Here is an 18394-nt window from a genome sequence, read left to right as displayed (position 1 = left end):
GATTTCATTTATGCATACACTTCACTTACATATATAGATTTTTCTGTGCAGACATTTTTATTTTTATTTTAAATAAGAATCAATTAATGTCAACCCATAATCTTATTTTTTAAGATTTTAATCTCATAATATCATTTCAAGATAAACTAAATTCAGAAAAAAAAAATACACAAATAAAAGGGAAATCCACATCATATTGGTTTAGGTGTTCTTAAAGAATGCCTCAAAATGATGTTTTAGCTCCTCTAAAAAGGTGGAAAATAAATTCCCAAAACTATAACCAATAATCGAAATGTAAACCCTTCAAGAATGTTTGAAATTCTGTTGTATAAGAATCTCAACAAGTGTTGAAAATCTCGATCAAAATGTTGATGTAAACCCCACAAATTCTTCTTCCAAATCTCAAGACATCTCCAAAAAAAAAATCTCAATTACTAGTAAAAGAATGTCATGTTGTGAAATAAAAACCCTTAAACTACTAAAAATAGTCATCATAAAGCAATAGTTTCATAATTGTAAGTGCAACACTCCCACCTTGGTTATGGCTTGACATACCCAAGCAATAGATTGTACAATGCTTTCAAAGAATGTTGTTGATTTTGAGCATTGTTTAATGACAAATGTAAACTTCATACGATACCTTAATACATGGCCTTGAAACATTGCAATAACTTCTATCAAATCTGGGCATGTACAACAATCCTCTTTAGATGAATATAGACTAACAGTGAATGAGACAAGCTTTACTAGGTGTGTCCACCTGAATGTGCAAATAGTAATATATAGGACAGTCATATCTACGAATTCAAACCTTGAACACTCGAATTGAACCCTTCTAGGCCACTAAAAATGTATCAATTGGAAAGTAACCACTAAATAGAATAATCATTTTCGTACCTTGAGATGAATATTCAAAGATTCTCTTACCTGGCTTAAACAACGAAGAGAATGTCATTCACGAGGGATTTCATCCTCACAAACCCTTGAAGAACTCTCCAATTTTTCATAATTTCGTATTTCATCTAATGCACCTAAAAGTGAGCTCATAAAAATCTTTTACTATGCTATCATAAGAGTTCACACTCATCTTACCAATGTGGGATAAACAAAATCATTTTTCTTAATCTCTTATTTTCCCTATTTTTCTTAGCATTTTTCCTCCTATTTTTCACAATCTTTTTTTTTTTGCTATTTTTCGTGAATATTTTTCCTTTAATATTTCCTTGCGCCACTTAAAATAACTTTCCCTTTAAGTCCCTATATACATTGCTTGTCTCACTATCACTGAAGATCACAACCATGCCCAAAACAACTTGCCACATACAGTAAGCATGTCCAAAACTGCATCCAAATACCTCAAATTGACCTACAACAAAAACTGCCTAGGCCAAATGGCTTTGAAATCCTTTAAATGCCCTGGCTAGCAAACAAGACCATGAAAAGATAGGCTAACAAAAAACTCATACAACTTGTACTAGAAAGGGTATATCAAAAAACAATTAAAAGATCTAAGCAAATCATGCAAGTATGTCATCAATCATGCAACATTGAAAATATTAACTTCAAAGTCAACATATACCTAGCATGGTAACAAATAACAAATAAATTCAAGTTCTACCTAGCATGTTGTGGTTCTAGGCCCTAGCATTGTCTGGTCCTTTGTTTTATTTTGCTGCTAGGTGGTCTACAAGGGTTGTCAATCATTTGTAAACCATTGTTCCTCCTTTTGGTTTGTTGCTTATTTCTTTTTTCCATTTTTGTTTTATTCTAACTTATTAGTCTAGTTGTATGACCACAAGGTTGTTGCTATGTAAGAGTCGCCAACCTTGTAATGATGTTCTTTTAACAAAAACCAAATAAATCCATTTGGCAAACATATCACGCAACAAACAAATAAACTCAATGCTTCACTTCTGTGAGTATCACCTAGATGCAATGAGTACTAAGTGTAACCATACATTACCATAAGAGATGGGCTTTTGTGGTCCACCACTCATGACATGGGTTAATTAGTTTGACTAAAAAACTACACGGCCGAATACTGGTAGGAATATCATAGCATACACTTGTTCTCAAAGACCTCAGATAATTAAATTTAAATGCCCATCAGCATAAACATAGAAATACAACACCTCCAAAAGTGCTACTCATTAGTATAAAAATAGCTGACATCCTTCACTTTTACCCAAGAAGAAACCAAACCAACCGTCTAAATATTAATCATTCAATGTTAAAAAAACTTGATGTCGGGTTATTGTAATGTAAATCATTACAGCTATTTATTTTGCGGCTTTGCAATAAACTAAAAGATAGTTTTCTGATGGAGATCAAAAGTCTAATTTTTCTGTTTTCTTGTAAACAGTCTTTGATAGATAATGGGATAATTTTCCATCTGTTTCACATGCACGTGAAGTACCCAATATTTGAGTCATGTCATGAAAGCAAATTGCCGACTTTATTGACATCAAGAATCTTTATTAATTTGTGGCTTGCATAGCAAACACGTTATTACCAAAATCTGTCATCACCCGTTCTGAGTTTTAAGAGGGGGAATATATACATAAAAAGCACAGCAATAGACGAATCTGCCAGCCAGTCTACTTTTAAAAAATTTTAAAATAGTAATGATAATAAAATAATTCACGTATTGAATTATTTACACATGGAATCACAAGTTTGAGTATCAACTGTAAAAATTAGCCATAAAGAGTCTGGGCCTTGCTGATACAAGAATGTCAGCATAGGCCGCTTCCTGTTCAACTTCTATGTGGTTCTTGGTCTTCAAAGCCTACAGGGACAAGTAACCAAATCATATAGTATGGTAGGCACAGAAAACATAAATTATGCTAGATAGATTTAATTGAAGAACAAGCGGGTGCAAAATGTTCAGAATAGAAGGAAACTTAGTATATGAATTTTAAGAGGCTCCGAAAACGGATTGCTAATTATTACCAGTATTTCGAAGAACATTCTTCCCGCTTCCTTCCTTGCCCTTCCTCTCAGAATTCTATCTAAATTTAGTTTTGATCCTGTTTGATGAGAAGCTGACTTTTCGAATGCTGCTTTCAGATAATGTACCACAGCCCTGCATAGACTTTCCAAGTGTGAGAATAAGATCTTCTTTTAGAAGAAAAGCTCACAAAACAACAAACAGATGGATCAAGCATGCACTTGAGAAAAGATAGAGAATGAGATGAACCAAGCTAGTAAATGTTCTTGACCACCAGCTTGGTAAGAGATAAAGGTAACACACCATGTCCTAGTTGACATATCACTAGTATCAATATGTGAATGAGCTTTTCTACAGTCCCTTACATCATGCTGTTTTGGAGACATATTATCACCTGCTATAGTGAAATGCAAAAGCGGATAAGAAAAATATGTACTCAGACCTAAGACAACGCCTTGTTCATGTCTTTTGTTGAAGTTCAAACTATAGAATCTAGTTTCACGTCACTTACCCTCGCATCTAGCATCTTCATCCAAAAAGCTTAGACCTTGCAAAGCAAAGTCATGACTGGTCATCATCTGGATTTTAGTATCGATTTATCAGAAAGGTTGATGTGTTAGCCTCAAATAGCTGTTAAAGTTAAATAGATTACTTATGAAAATTTCAAAATGCTTTATGTAATAAGAAAATCCATTTGATGGCAATGCTTAGCTTCCATCTTCATTTCATCATTTCAAGATCCACAGAAATCAAATGAGTTGGGATGCTAAAACTCACTTGATCATGTTCTCCATCACACATAGAAACCTCCACAAAATGGGCCTCTCTGGTGGACATAGTTTCTGCAGTGTTTATTGAATCTTCTTCTGGAGAAGAGATTGATTCAGAACTCACTTGATCATGTTCTTTATCACACATAGAAACCTCCACAAAATGGGCCTCTCCAGTGGACATAGTTTCTGCAGTGTTGATTGAATCTTCTTCTGGAGAAACGCTTGATTTAGAAACGTCTGATAAATAGGCCTCTCCGGTGGACATAGTTTCTGCGGTGTCAATTGGATCTTCTTCTGGAGAAGAGTGTGATTTGGAAACATCTGATTGATTTATAATTATAATAGAGTCTGCAACCTTCTGTAATGGAAAAACTTCAGCCTCCTCAGCTTCTAGCCTCAGCTCTCCAGTTTCTGTTATCTGCAGGTTATTATATCTGTCCATCTTAGAAGAATTTGTCACTGTGTCACACAGCATAGCTTCATGAGAATCACTAACATTTTTCATTTCAGGCACGTAAAATTCCTTTGCAGGCTCATTTTCTTGCGATTCTTCGGAAGTTCCTCCCAATTCCAAAGGAGGATTTTGGAAAGACATCTTTACTCCTTGTTTGTAGACTGAATACTTTGATTCCTGACCATTGAAGACTCTCTCATACAGCACCCGAAGGTCATTAGACATGCCTGGAAGACCAATAGCCGATTATGAATAGCAAATTTTTTATATTATACTCACACTTTGCAACTAAAAGAGTGGTTCTCCCAAAATCATCTTAAGTGCTGAATTGGAAGTACTCAAGTTGTCATGGCATAGCAAGCAATTTTTTAGGTTCATACTTCATGCGATGAGCCTTTAAAGTTTAATATAATATCTGACCTGGAACAGAAGGCTCTGAAAGAAATTGTTCTATTCGATGAACTCTAAATGACTTCCAAATATCCATAACTGTGCAAGGAACTTTTCTTCGAACTCTAAGTGTGTCATCAGTATATTCCAAGTGTTTTCTCATACACCTGTGCTCCAAATTTCAAAGGCACAGTTAGAAATAGAAAATACATAAACTTGAATAGTTCTGCCACTTACTTTCAAGTTGAGCTTCAGGTTCTTAACATCTTTGGAAAGGAAATGCTACACTAACTCTTAAACAAGTAAACATTTTGTTTAAAAAGCTTTGCAATTCAACAACGAAAATGGTTCAGCAACAGTAAAATGTAAAAAGAATATCTACTGAACATTACTCATCCTGCAGAATAACGGACTGATCAAAGATCTGTTTTCTCTTCCTTGTTCGGGGTCTGCCCTCTTCAGCAGCAGGAGTTTTAGGAGTTGACATTACGTTCATATCTGGTAAGACATCACCTGCACATAACAGACTCAAATAGATGAACCAAAACTTAAAAGTAAAGAACAATTAAGAGCGTCAAGATTTTAAGATGGAATAATATACTATAACAAACATATTATAAAATAATCACTATAATATTTCTGAGAAAGATTGTGTGCAAAATTTTAGCATCAACATTTCAGATCATACTTCATGATCCATCATTAGGATGTGAGAGTTTAAGAATGCAAAGTGATGATACAATGCAGACGAAGACTATAAAAAGAAGAAAGGGTGGAAAAAAGAGATGAGAATCAGGAAACAACATGAAAAGGAAAAAGAGGAAAGCAATGAATGAAAACAGTCAAAAAAGGAAAGGCTACCACCTAAATAAAAGAAAAACAAATAAAAATATCTATCTATCTATCTATATATTGTTGTTTTTATGGGATCGCTGCAAATGTACTAAGCACTACCATAATGTTTGGTTTGTGTTTTCCATCTGTAGCCTCCTCTTATATTTACAAGAGAGTGAGAGAAGAGACGCGTCCCTTCATGGGACATGTTTGTTCATTATCATAATTAAACTCTTATAGTTATATATATGTAATTTATTTGAGTAAAGCTACAAAACATCTACACTCCCTCTTAGCTAGGGAGGATAAACACATGACCATATATTACCTCAATGTAATATAAGAATATCTTTGATTAGAAAATGTTTAACATTTTGATATCATGAGTATTGATCTTCCACAATATCAACATATGATATTCATCAATTACTCAATAAGGTTTGATATCACATCTGATATCGTGAGTATTGGTCTCCCAGAATATCGACATTTAATATTAACCAAGTACTCAAAAAGAATTTTGATATCACATCTGATATCAAAAGTATTGGTCTCCCAGTATACATGATATTCACCAGTTACTCAAAAACGTTTGATATCACATCTAATATCATGAGTATTAATATCATGAGTATTGGTCTCCCAGAATATCAGTGATATTCAACAAATACTCTTTGATTAATGGCTTTCCAGAATGTTGAGATGCAAGATATTCACCAAGCATTGTAAGTAATGGCCTTCTACAACATCAAGTCATATGATATTCAATTTCACCAAGTACTCTGTGTAATGGCACTCCATAACATGAATTTGCATAACATTCACAGTGTACTAAATAAAAAGTTTATAAGGTATGTGTACATGCATTCTCATAATGCTTACCATATAAACATCCACCATACAAAGTATAATTTATCATGATCTACATAGACATTGTAAGATGTCCATCATAATAGAAAATTAAGTTATTGTAAGATCGTCACCTTTCAATGACTTCTGCAAATACAAGTGACATCATTTGGAAGTCATCGCTTTCTCATGATGTGCACAGGGATAGGCCCACTAAAATCACAGTCACGAGGTATATTCATGTATCACGGTCCTCTTGACTACTACAATTTATTGATCACTAGAGAATCTATTTGAATATGGTTTACTCCCTTTGAATCAATATGATCGAAATCACCAAAGGTTGACTGAATCATATCCTCTATCTGTTCCCTCTCTTTCAAGGTTGCCTGAAATGTCAGTGTCTCTCTGAATCTCTTTTTCTTGCAAGAACATTCTAGGAGAAAAAAATCATAGCGAATAGTACTTATAATTCAAATAAGAATGTTAGTGTTTTAACTCATGTCTATTACTAACAACATAAATATATTTCTCATCATTCACATTATAATTCTAAATTTTATATATATATATATATATATCATTCAAACATATGATATATATTCCTTCATTTCTTCAGATGTATATATATTCAATAATAATGGTGAAGATCTAATAATCATAATTTGAATTTCTTTTCATAATGTCAAACTAAGTTATTTCACCATATTCATATAAATATGATTTCTCTCATATATATATAACAATAGTATATTTGCAAATAATACCATTTATAATTATCATAACATGAAATAACATAATGTTGTGAATATTCAAATCATTACCTTTGAAATGAAATTAAACATTATTTTTATACCTCCTGATATAATTTTGGCAGATAACATAGGGTGGCGCAATGATGCTATCTCATCAATGAGATGTTAACCACCCAAATGATGTGGTTAACATTCATGTTCGGTATAGGGTGTGTTCAGTATTGTCCTATATTATTCAATCTTCAATATTTCCAATCACCTTGGTTATTTTTATAAGGATGTTATTGCCTTTACTAGGGCAGTCAATTTAGGCACGTGAGTCTGTCGTTCACACCATACCTGTTCTCACACTGTACATGTATCAGTTGATGTGTCTGATTTTTCTGACTTAGTTGGATTCTACTTATTCTTTGTGGTTGGTGGAATTAGGTCATTCTTTGAGTTTTCTTTTCTTTTTAATCTTTCGCTTGGCAATGAGCCCAGATGGAGCCCCAACTATTCACAAGATTAAGACCTCCATTTATATTTTATTATTTTTCTTTTCATTTATATGATGAATTTTTTATCTGATCAATTCTGAATCTTCTTTCTTGTCCTTAAGATTTATTTTTAAGCTTCATATCATTATTTTCATTCAGCAATGCTACTAGTTTTCACCCATTCAAACTATATGTTATTCTATGGATAAAGCTGCTTGGTTTTCATGTAGTAATCTCTAGTCACCCTAAAGGATTATGCATAGAAGAGAATGTGATAGTAACTGTAATGTGGATTGTACAGATGCAGCTTTAAATGATTGTGTCAGTGGGCTATCTTCTGATGGGGGAGTTTCATGAAATATAGTTGAATGAGAGTGGATATATCCTAAGTGATATGGTTGCAAGGAATATGTATAAGTCTTCTTGAGAAGGCAATAATGACTTCAAACAGCATAGCATAATCAGTCAAAATTGGTATCAGAACTATACGTGTACAAGATAAGATTTTGCCTGTGAAAGAGACTGAGATTATATCAGCCTGATTGGTGTTTGAAGATGCAAATAAAATGATTTATTCCACATATTTTCTTGACTGAAGTAGGTTACATATATGAAGAGTTTGAGGAACATGTGTAAAATGAAGCCACCTGTTTTGATTGTGTGCACAAAAGGAAGTTTATGACTCAGGATAATAAGAATCTGTATGTCCACAGATACAAGCTCCCAGCCTGCTTCTTGATTCATAGAATGAGGGATTGGAAAGGGGTTGTATCGATTCAGTTTCCTACAGGCATAATGTAAAAAATATATACATTCACAGAAACTACACCTAGCACTTTTACTTCAGAACTGTAAGACTAGAATTTCGAGAAAAGACGACCAATGGATGTTAAGGCTTTGATGCTGAAACTCACAAGATACAAGCTGTGTTTTTAACATGTCCTATATTTGTTTGGATTCCCCCTGAACGTGCAGGACAATTCAGTGGTGTGCCTGAGGATGCAAATGTAATTTGAAATCCAGTAGTGGAGACTGTTAAGAATAATGTCCAAACAAAACTTATTATCAAGGCATGGAAGAAGTAGCAACAATCAGAGGATCATCTGATATACATGAAGGCTATCAGCAGTCATTTCCAGATATTCAGTCCTCACGAATAGTGAATTGTTTCTCTTTCAGGAAAGCAAAAGAATGGGATCACAAGATAATCGTCAGTAAATCAGTACATTCCAGTTGAATTCCTATAGTGAAGAGATATCATTGGAAATTAAATATAAAAGTTAGAATCATCAGTCAATAAAATATCTGGAATTTCAACAGTAGAGTTGCATCCTTTAGAGGACCCTTGTTCAGGAGGGATGTGCAGGCAATTACAGTGATCCTTGGCCAAGGTGTAAGGGGCCAATCATAACCGTATGACCATTATTAAAGGATCTGAAGACTACCATGATGAGATTATTCAGGTATATGGAACATGCGATTGGGAAGCAGCGGTACATACCAATCATCCCGATGAAATAATGAACAACAAACAAATACGCTTCTGAAAGTTGTCGTATCCTACAGAAGCCTCCCAAGCAAGGATTTGTACCTATCATTATTTGATGATCTGTATCTAACGATGCTTCATGTCTCCTGCAGGTATGAATAAGCACACAGAGAGAGAGAGACGGCTCAAAATGGGATGCAAAGTGAAAACAGTATGGAGCAGAAAGCAAAACCATAAATTAAAAGGAGATAGCACGGGAAAAGATATGTTGAATTGTAGAAGTGAGTCATGTACACAATAGTAACTTTTAAGGAAGAACTAGAAATCTATTAGTGAAAGTTTGTATTTAAATGTACGACATCTTAAGTGAGTTGTTGGTTTAAAATGTAAGAAAGATAAAAGAAAGTTGCATATGTAAGTATAATTTTTATTTGAGCTTCAAATATGAGATCAGTGAACACCAGCTAGACCAGAGATACAGTACAATGACAGAACGGATAAACCAAGGCCAAAGTGAACTGTGATGTATTTTTCAGCACTAGCTTTTTTAAATATAAAGAATGATATCAAGATAATTAATTCATAAAATATAGCCATAGCACCAATGTTTGGTTTTTGAAAATTCATTCATACCATGGGATGTTTAATAACTTTTCAATTTAAACATGAATAATGGCTAACCCAATAAAAACCCAATTCTTCAAAATTAATTTAATACTAAATGCATTAAATTCAATTAACTAACATTCACATATTTGTAATAGTAGTAAAAAGTATTAAAAGAATTAATTTCCCTTTCTAATCAATTCAAAGGTATTTAACAAGTTTTATGAAAGTATGCAGCATTAAGTACAAGTAAATATCTATGTAGTTAGGGGAAGAGACCTAGCAGCTCCCTAGGTTAACTTTGTGCATCTAGATCTCCTAAATTGTAAGTTGAATTTTGCTAATTTTTTCAGTGTACCTCCATAGGTGACTCCAGAGCTTAAAGCTAAGTTTTAGTGTTCAAGCATTTATGGATCTCTCTATAGAGGTTGTGGAGTGCAAGGTGGTCAAAAGTGTCATTTTAAAACACTCACCTGATATCTGTTATGTTCACCGCCCAATAGCCGCTCACTATAAAAAATAGTATTTTTGGCACAAATGGACCAATCGGCAACCAAGAAAGCTTAAAAATAATCAACTACTAGTACATGTGTGATCAGCTATTAGTACATGTGTTGTCATTATTAGTTCAGTATCTATTACTAAACCCTCATGGTCAATGGACCCCAGGGCGGCTATTGGGTCTCTTTCCCTAGTACACTTATTATACTACAAGCGCTACTCAACATTTTCCCCCTTAGGAAAATAGATAAATCTTTGTTTCAAGTAGAAAACAACTCTAAACTCTCTATTTGAAAATAGGATTGAATTCTAGATTAGAATGTCATTCTTAAATATTTAAATGAAGATGAAATATTTCAGTTACAACCTCATCAATTTATATATATTGATTAATAGTACTTACTACTTACCCATCTTTAAATAAATTTTTTTTTAAATCAAACATTATATAATATGATTACTAAAAGTAAAATATAAAAATAATATCAAATAAACATTTAAACACAAACTACTTAGTGATAACAATGATAAAATGACTTTATATATAACATACTACATGGAAGGTCATTTCTATAATTATTGGCGTGTTGCCAAAATTTGACAACATTTTAAATGAGAATAATTACCACTCTATTTTGCTAACAGTCGTTGCAACATATAATTGGTGGTCCTGAACATGTGGGCAACCCAACCCACCATTTTATGTCTTGATGAATTTTGAGACGGGTGGCAGTCGAAATGCGCCTCACACTATGCTCATCTCAGTGTAAACTTGATAGTTTGAACCTTTGAATTTTATAGGTGCAAAGAGGCAAAAAAAAATTTGAGAAATACAAAAAGGCATAAATAAAATGACAAGAATACGAAAGACATGGGAATTGACAGATTACTATTTCCTGCTACTGTTCAACATATTTTCACCGACTATCATTCAACATATTTGAATTATCAAATATCTTTAAAACTTGAGTTATCAAATACCTTTGAAGTTAATGTCACCTACAATACCACATATATGTTTGTGCAAACATTGATGCTAACTATGTCTATATGTACATAGCAATTGCTCTGCAAAGACTGTTGTTTAATCTTATTGCCCAACCATCACTCCACTGAATTTGTATTGTTGATTAACTTGATTATAAACACTACTAGTATTAATTGTTTCAATGTAATAGCTAGTTTTATTTCACTACGAAGAATATTGGATTGTTTTTTGTTTTAATTCTTTTTGCATGATAATATTACAGTATTCAGCCTGTGTGACACACGAATAACCAGCTGAGCTACAACTTGGTCAGGTCCAAACATCAACTTAAGGCTTGGGATTGAGTTACTAATATTCCTCTAAGTCTAATTTATATAAACAACATTGATTTGGCAAGAACCTGACTCAACATTTGACCGGGTACCTTCACCAAAAAAAAGTATAACAAAAAACCAAAATTTCAGCTCTCTCTTTTCTGTTATTAATCTTCAACTTTACTATTATGGGAAAAAATAGAAGGCAGATAGAATGCTACCAACGGATTATATGAATTTGGAATAGATCTAAGTTCCATTATATCTGTAATTTCAAAATTGTAATCTACACTTGATTTTCAGCAGTAACCCAGATTACCAATGGCATTTCTCCTAGCTGTGATAGACTATCTATACCATTTATGCTATGCATATAATTCATACATATTGGACTGGGTAGACAACTTTTGAGATTAGATACAAAATGCTAATCCTTAAGGGAAACTAAGGAATTGATTTAAAATTTTCCAAAAAGTACATACATTGACACTAGTTTGTGGTACGAGGAGGCCTCCACAATTAAAATCTTTGAGAGTTGATACCAACAGCCAAGTTAATATTTTTCGGTCAATATTGATTGTTCACCTTGCTGCATCCAAGTCAATATAGAAAACAGACATTTTGGTGTTTCATAAGGATTCTGCACAATGATCTTTACTTGAAATTCATGACTTTCAAAATTTGTCTTATCGGACATTCATAATTCTCCACCACGGAGTTAAAAATGATATATCCAATACTTGTAACTATGATCTCTTTGTGATTCCATATAAGTTAACAATTTTTGTAAAAGTTAGTTATAAAATCCTTATGCTGTTTTGGCAAAATCTCTTCTTTTCACTCAAGATTATTTGTAAGCTTTTAATCCTAAAAGAACATGATATCTTCAATTATGATTTATTTTCCTTCTCGTATAAGAATTTTTTTTTTTTAAATTAGTTATAAAATCCTTGTGGTTTTTTGGAAAAATAATCTCTTCTTTTCACTCGGCAGTTTTTGTAAGCTTTCAATCCTAAAAAGCATGATAAATCTATTGGCAATCCCTGTGATATATTCTTTTGTGTCCTATCATGAAATATGTATATCCACAGAGAATAATGCCCCAAACAAATACTGATGCCAGTGGCAAGTCAAAATCTACGGTTGGCATCATTTTTTAACATAATCTACTACTCAGTTTTCAACTTTTTTGCATGCCCTTCTTAGCATGAGATCCACCGTTTGCATGCATCATCACTGATGTATGACATTTCCAATATGGGACCACAGTCAATGACCCTCAATACATATGCTCAAAGGTCCTCTTTTCATGTGCATTACAGAATTCTGCTCAGTTGAATGAATTCCCTTCCAGGATTAAATTTTGGTGTCTCCACAGTCCATAAGTTTCTTTTTTTTTTTTTATGTTCTCGCAGAGGTATCCTTTCTTTTTTTTTTTTTGTTCTCACAGAGGTATCCCTGCGATCCAAGGCCCAACGGGTTCCCTTTACGGGGCGAGCCTTGGAGCAAGACTAATCCTCTTCGGCTGCGGGGTAGTCCAGCACTGCCCCCAAGTGTCCACGGTGGGGTGATTCCGAGCTAGGGAGTCGAACCTGAGACCATGGGGAATTACCCACAACCTCAGACCAACTCGCCTAACCCGCAGGGGCACAGACCATAAGTTTTTTCATCATCTGCACCTTTATAAAAATAGAAATGTGTATTTAAATAAGAGACATAGACTATACATCTTCTCATCTCCTCTCAAAAAGTGTCATCTACTGCACTTCAAATTAAACCATGAGACAATTCTACATCATTCTCTTGATGTGGGGATGAATTGGTAGTCTTGTTTTCTGATTTATCTTTCATGTTTAGCTTCTTCCATAACATATTCTACAATTTAGTGTCTTTTGCATAGTGCTTATGAGATTCAATCTAAGCTCTGCTTCTCTAGCTATTATTTTCTAATTGGAACAGTTGGCGTACATTACTTTTCAAATGTGATGACTAAATAGAAAGGCACAACAATGGAGATCACTCGACCGTGTTTAAAATTGTTATGGAATACATAACGACTGCTAAAAAGGAAAAACAAAGCAATAATGATCATGTGTATACTTTTGTTAGGCTATATACTTGTGTTTTCTGGATATTTTCCCACTTATGGACAACAAGAAACATCCAAATATGATTAATGTTTACCTTCCAATATAAGAGACAACAATAACACCAATCATACAAATTATTTAACTAGATTTTTATATGAAACCTTGCAATTCTCATTTGACTGATGCCTAGTTAAAGCAAAATTATAATAAATTTTAAGAAATAATTTGTCCCTAGGTGTTGTACGAAAGGGGAATTAAAAAACAGTGCACCCTAAAAGGGTTAAACTAACTAGAAAGGCCTACGTAACATTCTTCTTGTGTTTACTAACGAGAATGTATTATACCATGGTAATGTAGAAAGTAGGGTTTGTAATAAGAACAGATAACAATTCAACCATAAAATTCATTCTTTTATTGCATATCTCGTATTTTTAAAAAGACTATGCAAATCATAAGGTTTGCTCCAGAATTGCCATGAATTTCCTCTCTATCACCAATAGACCTACAAAAACCACAAGAAAAAATGTAAAGAACGGAGATTGGGAAACCAAAAATATATCTTTTTCCGCTAGTCCAACTGCATCTTGTCCAGCTCACGACCGATTTTTGCAACAATCGACAACTCCAACCCTAGATTACAGTCGACTACTATCAATTGATATAAACATTTTCCAAGATAAAATCACTTCATATCTACGGAATATTTGCATAATTAGTGGTCGCAAGTGGAATCCTATCAGCCACATTTGCCCCATATGCCTCTACTGTGAATCACAAAGTTGCTATCCGTCCTAATCCTCCAATTATCTCCCAAGGCTAACTTCAATCATGGCTTCAAAAATATTGCTTGAAACTTCAACAACAAACTGATCCGCCTTTGTGGAGCAAAGGCATCCAGGAACAAACCCAAAATCAACAAAGTGAAGCAGGCCATAGCCTACACTCGTTAGACATATGCATTCTACAGGCCCCTTCAACACTTCTACTCCTAATCTAAAATGTGTCAATCGCAAGAAAATAATACAAAATACATGTACACAAATTTTGCTAGCTCCCTTTCCACTTGAGCTCTATGAGCATAATGTAATGTGTGTGCATTTAGTGCAATCACAATTCCTCACTTACCCAAACATTCATTAGTTTCTGGTCTGGTGTTGCACCGTGTGGCTTGAACTCATCATCATGACCATTTGCCAGAAGAGAAAAGTCACTCTGATTATAGAAATGCTACAAATGTAAAAACTTTAATGACAAACCATTTACAGGCAATCGTAAACTGTTTATTGGTAGTGGTTATCCGGTGTGAGACGGATTCCAATTGGAGGCAAACTCAGAAGGAAAGCCTATCGGCTGATTAAAAGGAATTAGCACAGGAAAAGATATATGATATAATTGATTTGTTCTTAATCCTAAGCCAAGCCACGATTATCGTTAAGGGGGACATGTGCGTAGATGTGAAAATGGCACTTCACAGAGAGTCACCTGGAGGCCTGAGTGTGGGTGACTAAGGGAAATAAGAGTATGTGCGATGGAAATTATAACCATAATCCGTCGGTTATGTTTTGACAAAATTAAATCTTATTAAGTGTTTTACATTGGTTGGTTATTTGTTTTGAAGAGGTGCAATGGTTGTTGAATAAATGCCCCTCAATCTTTTATATATAGGAGATGTAAAATATAACTTTGGGACAATCAACACAATTCATATATAATTTCCTAAAAAATTTACACACTCAAGTTATTATTGCACATTTTGATATATTATGTTCTTCTATTGGAGAAGATTGAATGATTGAGCAAAGCTCGTGAGCTCGTGGATATGGATTACTAATAAAAAATTATGCGATCCTGGGATAAATTCACAGTAGATGGATCATCCGTAAGGAGTGTCTTAATTGCAATTCTATTTCCGACATAATCTGTAAGCATAATTATTTATTTTAATTTCTAGAGTCGAAATATTATTAAGTTGTGTCCTTTATAATTATTTTATAATTCTATAAATAATTTATATGATAGATAAGAGGATATCAATTATAGCATTTTAAACTTGATTATCACACATATTGTGAAATATTTAATTGTTTCTGAATTTGTGTTTGATTTTTCTCCTAACTATAGGAGTTAAAGCACATTCTAGACTAGTTTAAAACTGCATTTATATATTTGATCCATCGCGTCTTGATTACTAAATTGTTTATGGTTAAAGTGCATAGAGCATTATAAAGTTGTACATAATAACTTAAAATATTGACGTTGTTCGCCCCTTTAAATTTTGGCACTGATATTTATATTAGTCATGATTCACAATCCATACGGTGGAAATTATTTCATATTTTTCCTTTGAAGAATTAATATATTCATTTGTTGCAATAATCAATAATAATTATTCTTTATTTAAAACCATAGTTACACCACCCTGGGGGACGGGGGGACGGCGAAACGGGGGGACAAGTTTCCGGGACGGGGGGACAGAGGGGCCTTAATTTGGGGACGGCGGGGGGACGGTGGGGGGACGGCGGCAGGGGACAAGAGGGGTGTATATATCTATGCATATGGTATTTAAAAATGTTAGTTATGAAAATATGTATTGCAATATAGGATGTAAAGATGTAAAAGAGTGAATACTTGAAACATTGCATTGAATTGGAACATCGAACATTAAACATAAATAGTTGAATTTGCAAATAGTGAATAGCAGGATGTCCCCCATCCTCGGTGGAGGTGGTGGAATCTAGTGGCACCGCTGGGGACGGGGAGACGGAGTCCCCAAGTCTCCGGTGCGTTGAAGTCTCCGAGACGTTGGGCAAAAAGGGGGGGGATGCGTCCCCGTGTTACTATGTTTAAAACATTCACATATTTATATAACTATTTACTTTGTTCTTAATTCATAATCTACAAGTTTAAAGTTTTCTATAATCGTTGCCATTTGGGAAACTTTCATTTCATTCATATTCAAATCGATCTGTTATAATTATCTTGAACTTAAGTGATTTGAATAGGATAGGTATCCCTGCCTTGGCCTTGCATAGCCAGAAGTGCAGAAGACTCAAATCAAATTGATTGGTCTTGTCAAGTTGGCCTTTACCGGTTGGATATCCCAGCATCGAGTTGGCAAGACTCGTAGGATTCCAATCTGCAGTTTTGAGCACCAAAGGCCCCTCAACTCCCGCAAGGCATGTAAAATTGCATTTCTCAAAAACCTTGACGGATGAAGCAAAATGTGATGGTCCACAAGACATGTTAGATTAAGTGGAAATAATCATTATAATGTATATTGTGTGCCAAATATCTCCTTCAACCCCTCCAACAATGGATGAATTATTTCCTCGATGAACTCCCGAAGAAGTGAACTCCTTTCCACATGTGCACTTGCAAATATGGATAACTCTAAAACTTGTTGATTGCCTTCACGGTCGGAAGTCTGTACTCTATGCCCAAAGTTGATCATAAAACAGTCCAGGAATATATTAAATTCAGCCAGGGAAATAAGCTTGTCGTCGCTTTTTTCTGAAGATTGGAAAGTTAATATCCTTATGCTACTTCTCCATTTTTTTGTGTGCAACCATCCAGTCTTTTTAATATGCTTATGGGTTATGGCATAGGCAAAAACATTTTTCAATATCTCTTTACAAGCAACAATTTCTCATTCATTCATTATTGGAATACCAACTACAGTTGACAATATGGAGGCCATAAAATTTACCTTCTCAGTAGTATCTTGGGCAATCTTATTATTTTTTCAGTGAATGTATGTAAATTTAGTAATGTGGTAAGCATATCATGGAGCCCATTCCTTAGAATCCTCTTGGGAAACTAAACATTAAACGCTCTATGCTTCAACTCATGTTCTTTGGTTAACTTTTGAATCTTGTAGTCCTTGGCAATTTGAACCAACTTATCAAAGGTGGTTGCTTCGAACTCCTGTTAACTATTCACAGTTTGCTGAATTTCGGCAAAGCATTTTCTTGTGCTTTTCGTAAACAATGGATTCTCATGAGACTCGCCAACTGACTTTCTAGTGTTTCTCACTACTTCCTCAAAATGGCCTTCCCAAAATGCCATCTCTTTTGTTTGAAAACCTATTCTTCCGTTGTTTATATTCCTTGATCTTGACCTTGTTCTAAGTAGAGCAAAATTCACACATGTTGTACGATGAGCTTCCTTTTTGTATTTGCTTTCATACATCTACAATAGGCTCTAATACCATGTTGTTTTTATGGGATCACTGCAAATTTACTAAGCATTGCCATAATGTTTGGTTTGTGTTTCCCAACTACAACCTCCCCTTATATTTATAAGAGAGTGAGAGAATAGACATGTCCCTTCAGAAGAGACATGTTTGTTCATTATCATAATTAAACTGTTATATATATATGTGTGTGTGTGTGTGTATATATATATATATATATATTGATGTAATTTACCCTAGTAAAGCTACAAAACATTAAAAAATAAATTAAATTAAAACATCAACATACATAAATATATTAAAATAGAAATAAATATACAACTAAATGCACAAATTCCAATAAATGAATAAATAAACCTATATATAGGCCTATAGGTATGTAAATATATATAGCATATATAAATCAATATAATTATAAATTAAAACCATGTATATATTATGAATATATATACACACACACATAAACATAATATATGTGTATGTATGTAAATAAGAAAGAAAGATACACTGACCTACAAAGCACACCAAAAAGGGAAAAACAAGACAAAAAAGAAAAACAAATCAAAACTAAGGAAAAGAACAAAAAGGTATAAAAAGTCAAATCAACTACACCGAAGAGCCAACAAATAAGAAACAACCAAAAGATCCAAAGACTGAAAAACAAACAAGGAAAACGAGGAGGGTCAAGGAGGGGAATGGAGGGCAAGACAAGGGAGTGAACGAGGAAACC

At 33.9% G+C, this 18394-nt stretch overlaps 1 protein-coding gene across 8 annotated transcripts in view; it reads right to left on the bottom strand.

The window, feature by feature from the left end:
* Window positions 1-2436: 2436 nt before the first annotated feature.
* LOC149578410 (uncharacterized) overlaps window positions 2437-18394 on the bottom strand; it is a 92090-nt gene continuing 76132 nt past the window's right edge. For 5 of the 8 annotated variants that reach the window (XM_089828940.1, XM_089828950.1, XM_089828964.1 and 2 more), the window contains 7 exons: window positions 4960-5080; window positions 4598-4734; window positions 3728-4404; window positions 3462-3528; window positions 3254-3347; window positions 2953-3085; window positions 2437-2788 (listed from right to left, as the gene is read on the bottom strand). In XM_089828940.1, coding sequence (XP_089685066.1) covers window positions 2684-2788; window positions 2953-3085; window positions 3254-3347; window positions 3462-3528; window positions 3728-4404; window positions 4598-4734; window positions 4960-5080 — 1334 coding nt within the window. In that variant the 3' untranslated portion in view covers window positions 2437-2683. The remainder of the gene's footprint in view (window positions 2789-2952; window positions 3086-3253; window positions 3348-3461; window positions 3529-3727; window positions 4405-4597; window positions 4735-4959; window positions 5081-18394) is intronic. The other 3 variants (XM_089828957.1, XM_089828945.1, XM_089828971.1) reach the window with 1 other exon arrangement.

The sequence above is a fragment of the Cupressus sempervirens genome, chromosome 1 (assembly GCF_028749045.1).
Source record: "Cupressus sempervirens isolate cs-2001-9-10 chromosome 1, ASM2874904v1, whole genome shotgun sequence".
Taxonomy (NCBI): Eukaryota; Viridiplantae; Streptophyta; class Pinopsida; order Cupressales; family Cupressaceae; genus Cupressus; species Cupressus sempervirens.
This window is presented reverse-complemented; position numbering and strand designations above follow the sequence as displayed.